Source organism: Opisthorchis viverrini (genome assembly GCF_000715545.1).
Source record: "Opisthorchis viverrini unplaced genomic scaffold opera_v5_191, whole genome shotgun sequence".
NCBI classification, from domain to species: domain Eukaryota; kingdom Metazoa; phylum Platyhelminthes; class Trematoda; order Opisthorchiida; family Opisthorchiidae; genus Opisthorchis; species Opisthorchis viverrini.
The window spans coordinates 592,923-599,453 of NW_008751847.1; the positions used below are offsets into that span (position 1 = coordinate 592,923).

At 46.1% G+C, this 6,531-nt stretch overlaps 1 protein-coding gene across 1 annotated transcript in view; it reads left to right on the top strand.

The window, feature by feature from the left end:
- Window positions 1-4,434: 4,434 nt before the first annotated feature.
- The window catches only part of T265_07880 (hypothetical protein), a gene marked incomplete at both ends in the record, with an annotated part of 6,859 nt that continues 4,762 nt past the window's right edge, over window positions 4,435-6,531 (top strand). Inside the window, 3 exons of the mRNA XM_009173530.1 lie at window positions 4,435-4,515; window positions 4,553-4,651; window positions 4,686-4,866. Coding sequence (XP_009171794.1) covers window positions 4,435-4,515; window positions 4,553-4,651; window positions 4,686-4,866 — 361 coding nt within the window. The remainder of the gene's footprint in view (window positions 4,516-4,552; window positions 4,652-4,685; window positions 4,867-6,531) is intronic.

Here is a 6,531-nt window from a genome sequence, read left to right on the forward strand (position 1 = left end):
TGAATGTCTGGAGGTGTAGGCACCTCGGAATGATTGTGTTAAGCTAGCACTAAGTCCCTCCCCCATCCACCTTTATTCTTTTCTTTACAATAAGGCTTTCAAATAAGTCATGGTTGTACGGCAGTGAAGCATTGGTGTTGAGCACTGATGTCATGCTGTCGTTGATGATGATGATGATGATGAGCATCACGTGACTCCGAGTGGTAACGCAGGGTCCGTATGGGATTTTGCCTAACAAATTTGCGTACCTGGTCAGCTGTATCGGTCCACTTAGTCTCACAAAAGATGGTGTTTCCATCCACATTGGGAAGACCAGAGCAGCAGCAGAACCTGTATCACCTGTGACATAGATGTGAAATCAGTTTATCCGTAAACACTTGAGTCTGCAATTCTGCGTTGTTCTCCATCTTATTAAACGCGTCATAAACCTGACCTCTGCACCACCAACATAATTAAAAACAGCAACATCACTGTCGGCACTGATGCTTCACTGTCGTGCAACCACAACGTTTGTCTGATCATATTTCAATTCTTATAATGAAAAGCGAAAAGACCAAGTGAAGGATGGAACTTGGTGATGGCCTATCGCAAGCATCCTTACTTGCCTACACCTCCAAGCGCCAAATCAGACAGTCCGGAAAGAAACTAACAACACAAGAGCCATTGATACCGACCATCAATGTATCCAGTCAAGCGCATGACGAGGAGAGACTTCAACAACAACGTTCAAACTCTTCGTAATCTATTTTACACCCTCCGTCCAAGCCATACGTTGTCTGCCATTCTAAAGGAAGCACATAGAACAATGTGTGTCTGAGTAGATGGTGTTTTGGTATGTGTAGCACATGTCCAGCCACCATAGTTGATGGTTCTGGATGTTTCCTGCTGCACAACCAAGTACCCATTTTCTAATCACCTCGTTACTAATCCGTTGACGCCATCCGGTACCAGCAACGATTATGAGACATCGGTGGTCAAAAATCTGAAGGCCCCTCACACCGTCTGCCCACAGAAGCCATGTTTCGCAACTATACAACAATACGGCCCTTTCTGTAGCCTGGTACACGCCAGTGGTTAGTTTACTGACCGGAAGGTCCGTGGTTCGAACCCAACCTCTGTCTCTCGACTTCCCCTGTCAAGGCTTGGGCGACCTGACAGTATCCCAGCCCCCGTGCCTCGTTCGTGTGGCATGGCAGCTAGGCACTGAGAGAGTGTTACAGCTGAACGATTATCTCTATCTCACACGTCACCCTTGAGACCCAGTGATATGCCTTTTTGATACCACAAGTGACGCAAACCATCAATCATGATTCTGAACTTTGGAGTTCGTGCACTAATTTCATCAGGCACCTTTCCGTCAGATCCCATACAACTACCGAGATATGTGAAATTCTCCACAACCTACAGTGATTCTCCTCGAATTGTAAGGCGTATGTTCAGAGACCGTGCGTTATGAAGCATGGCTCTACACTTTGAAGGTGCTAGGCGCATGACGAAAGATGGTATGGTGGTGGTCAGTTTATTCAGAAGAGCTGGTGCTGCGACTTCCTTCTCAAAGATGAGGAAAATGTCGCCTGCTTGCTGAAGATCGACAAAGTCCTCACCAGCAACAACATATACACTGGGGTTTTGAAGGCATTTCGGCGTTCAGTGATGAATCTGAATAGTATGGGAGAGAGTGGACATCCTTGTCGGACACCACTTTTTGTAGAGATAGGCGCATGAAGATGGTATGGTGGTGGTCAGTTTATTCAGAAGAGCTGGTGCTGCGACTTCCTTCTCAAAGATGAGGAAAATGTCGCCTGCTTGCTGAAGATCGACAAAGTCCTCACCAGCAACAACATATACACTGGGGTTTTGAAGGCATTTCGGCGTTCAGTGATGAATCTGAATAGTATGGGAGAGAGTGGACATCCTTGTCGGACACCACTTTTTGTAGAGAAGCTTTTGGAAGGCTCATCATACTCTCACTCCCAGAAGTATGTGAACATGGTGACCAAATTGTGCTCTCTTCTTGGGCATACCCTGTTGAGAAATTGTGATTGACAGCACTGACCGATTGACGGAGTCGAACGCGCCCTTAAAGTCAAGGAATACCGTGGTTGTGAGTCGTCTGTACATATGGCGTTGCTCTAGCAACTGATGGAGTGTGAAGATATGGTCGACGCGGCCTCTGCCCGATCGAAATCCCGCTTGATGCTCACGGGTCAAGGATTCGCGTATTGCCGTAAGACACCTGAGAATCGGAAACGCCAGAAGCCCCTATTGCCTGGAACATTGGATCAGTATCGGTGAGGTACGTCAGATGGTTTTCGGAAGAAATAACTCACCCACGATGGATGAACCAATCGTACTCCATAGGTTGCGCTGGCTTGGCCAAGTCTTCAGGGGGCGAGGTGGCCCAAGTGGTTCGAACCCGACCTCTGCCTCTCGACTCCCCCTTTCTGAGCTTGAGCGACCTGACAGTATCCCAGCCCTCGTGCCCCCTTCGTGTGGCATGGCAGCTAGGCACCGAGAGGATATTACAACTGAACGATTATTTTTATTACAACCACATGAGGGGTGAAAACAATCCAAGGGAGATCAAGCAACGACTTGGCAGTGAGTATGAAAGCCATTACCAGCAAACTCAGCCGTGCTGGTTATTGTCGTCTCCTTGGATGGGCACTCCGAGACAGGACACATCAGTGGTTAAAGTCGTTGTCAGATGTGACTCAGTCGCGCCCTCAATGGCGCTCGTACATCCAAGCTATCGCCTTCAGTGCGTAGCCCCACCCCTAATCTCCCCAATGAACCTGACAACTCTATATTCATGCATCAATTATATCAGCTACCGCCTCCAGCGCGCAACTAACCATCCCACCTCTCCAACTCATCGGTGAACGAAAGCATAGCAACCAGAACCACTACACAACGAGCACGCGGTTCTTACAGGTGACGATGATGATGATGCACCTTTTAACTTGTGAACATTGAGGTGGATCACCCAGCAAGTTGCCCCCGCACGTACTCTATATACTTAATCTGCTGATATCTGCTCCACCTCTGAATCTCGGATACAGGATACAAGAACACTGTTTGAGTTATCGACGTCATCGACTGCAAACTTGGGGAGATAGTGTAGCTTTTCCAGCGGGTTGGACAGGTGTTGGTATCATTCTTAGTCCGCTTCATTTTTTATGACAAATGGATTTCTCTTAGCCTAAGGGTAAAAGCCGTGTCGGTTGCAAAATTTAGATCCCTTCATGGAAACTTCAATATATCCAAGTGTTTGGTGGCTGTTTTCTCCATAGGTTATCTGGTTGCATTGTGTATGCGGTGAAGTGCTACATAAATGGGTACTTTGTGCCCTATTAGAATTGCTAGAGCAATAGAACTTATCATGCTAGGTTGGTTGTGGTGTGTTTTGCACATCCCCAATCACCGTCTACCAATGAAAGGCTTGTTTTCCGCTCCAAACTGCTGTTGGTGAAGGGTTCGTGGGGACAGTCCGATATAGCGACGCGCGGTGAAAGTGGAACTGAGTGATTTGAGATCTGTGCACATTCTAGGCTGGGACTCAAGTGATTCCTCTCGGACCAACCTGGAGACCGAATGAGACATGAAATGTAGTCGTTTTCGCGGAGCGCACGTTCATTTCTTACTAAGGTTTATCTATCGTTTTGCGCTGGATTTATGTCGGGTGCGGCTCGCAAAGAACGACGCTTTACTCTGACGTGATGCTCAGATGTGTTTATTTCCATGCTGTTCACCCTACTTTTGATTGTTTTCCTTGAGTGCCGAGTCTTCTCTGCGCTCCACTGCGCCTCCATTCCTCATGGTTGTGTGGCGATTAAGTATCGGTACGAATTGCTGTTTTGGTGATGATAAGTGCTGTAGAAATAGATTCAGTCGGCTATGAAACAGCCGAACTCTGTATTTTCTGGTTATATATATATATATACATATATACATATATATATATATATATATACATCCAGAAAGGGAGGGAGATCCGGATACCTGTCGTTCACCCATTCACTTAGGCCTAAAACGGTTGAAGGGACGTATACGTCTCGAAAGCTAGGTACGTAAGGGAACGGTAATCAAGACCATCTTGTGAGAAAGTTGTATAGTAATGTACTTTGTTTTCCAGTGGAACGAAAGGGAGAGTCGTCTTTCCGAACTCCCGTTTCGAATGGCCGTTAATCCTCCTTTTATGCCTCAGAATTTTTTCTATTGTGTTTTGTATTGTGTCATTCACCTATAGACAACAATCCTCCATCGCTGTACGACAGCATTTTTTGGTACAAGTATATGGATAAGAGGAAAGGGGCATTCCACATTTATTCGTATCACACTAACCCGCCTAATATCTGCGCTTTCCAGAACTTACGTTCACCGTCCTATCACAACCTGTGAGTTGTCACCCTTCTGTCTACAGCACAGCTCAGAATGGTAAGCCAGTTTCTGTCAGTTTATGCACACTCTCAGTTACCCATAACCCTACTAAAGGCAGCTATCAACCTTCCAATGGTGAGTTTCTGGCACACTTAGCTACATCTTGCTAAAGTTGGTTGAGCTGAAGAGTGGTGAAACATACAACGGACATTTGGCTGCTTGTGATGATTGGATGAATATACACTTGAAAGAAGTGATATGCACTTCAAGGGTAAGTTTCCTAAGATTCGGCATCAGTGCTTTAGGATGGTGACCGATTTTGGAGGATGCCAGAGTGCTACATACGTGGAAGTATCATTAAATACCTCCGGATACCGGATGATGTTATCGACAAAGTCAAGGAGGATATACAGTTGGCGAAAGCTCGCAGTCGCTCGCAATCTGCTGATGGTGCAAGAGGTGGCTTTCATCGGAACAAAGGCAAAGGTGAGCTATCCGCATGTTTCACTTTTTTGGATCGCTTGTTTCGGTCAGAATATTCGGCAACTTTCACACATCAAAGTGTTTGATGTTAAGGGGTCTAGTTTAGTTGCCCTGTTAAATCAAGAGACTATGATGCGTAGTTGTTGCAGCCGTTGTTGAATTTTCTTATGCAGACATTTGTTATTCGCCCATTGTATCGAGGATTTCGGTCCATGAATTTTCGAATGTGCGTGGTGGTATTGTGGATTTACTGTGAAGATACCCATGTAGTGCTATCTCTTTTCCGGTTTTCCGCGTACCGACCGCCTGGAAGGGGTCACTCTCACGCTAATCAGTTAATGGCCGCCAGTGTGGTAATTGATTTGGCGACCTCATGAACTTCTTGACTTTTAATTACACGTATCCGTTCGTCGTTTCAGGGATTGTCAGAAGACGTTGCTCCGTTCAGCTCATGAGTATCAATTTAGAGCCATAAAACAGACGCGGACACCCAAGGAGAATCAGACTCGCTGGTTACCGGTGCTCTGGAAATAGAAGCACCGGAGATTAGCTTTTGGCTCACAAACCTGACGGCAGGATCGAAGGGTAGTGGCATACCATCAGCATGAAGAATCAGGAGGGCATGTTCGTCAGACCCCTATCCAGTAGCGAACCTTGGTGGGCGTCGCATCGAATCCTCGTGTGTAGTGCAATGGGTCCAAGTACACAGATCGTTACAGCAGCCCGCTCTATTCGCGTCGGTCTTAAAACCCTACTTGCACGCAAATGCTTAGTCATGTTGCATTGGTGCACTACGCAGTTGGCATCAGAAGATAGCTCAGTGGTTAAAGTGTGAACTTACAGACTGGAGGGTCCGTGGTTATAACCCAACCGTTCCATTCCAACTGTTCCTGTCTAGGCTTAGGCAGTCTAACAGTATTTCAGCCCTCTTTCTTCCATCGGGTGTTATGGCAGCCGTGCACCGAAAGCGTGTTACAGCCGAACGATTATTTATTATTATTATTATTATTATTATTATTATTATTATTATTATATGTATTACGCAGACAGTGAAGTGATGTCATCATCATCACTGGCTGCAAAACCATATGAGAACTGGCCCTTCACTGCCGTATTCGGTGTTTTGTTGCCAGGATTCTGACGTAGAGGTAGAGGTAGCTGTGACATTCGAGCACGGTAGTCCTCAACCACATTTCTGTGGTTCAGTTGAAGCCTCGCCTCTGAAAACATATTTACGGGGGAAATTGGTGTATCAGTCACTCGAAAATTAGCCCTAGTCATCATCATCAACGACAGCATGACATTAGTCCTCAAATTTCTGTGGTTCAGTTGAAGCCTCGCCTCTGAAAACATATTTACGGGGGAAATTGGTGTATCAGTCACTCGAAAATTAGTTAGCGTCATCATCATCAACGACAGCATGACATCAGTGCTCAACACCAATGCTTCACTGCCGTACAACCATGACTTATTTGACAGCCTTATTGTAAAGAAAAGAATAAAGGTGGATGGGGGAGGGACTTAGTGCTAGCTTAACACAATCATTCCGAGGTGCCTACACCTCCAGACATTCACTCAGGCAATCTGGACAGAAACTGACAACAAGAACGCCACTGACATCGGTTGGCAGCCATATATTGTAGTGTCTCCAACCAGGCACAGTGAGGA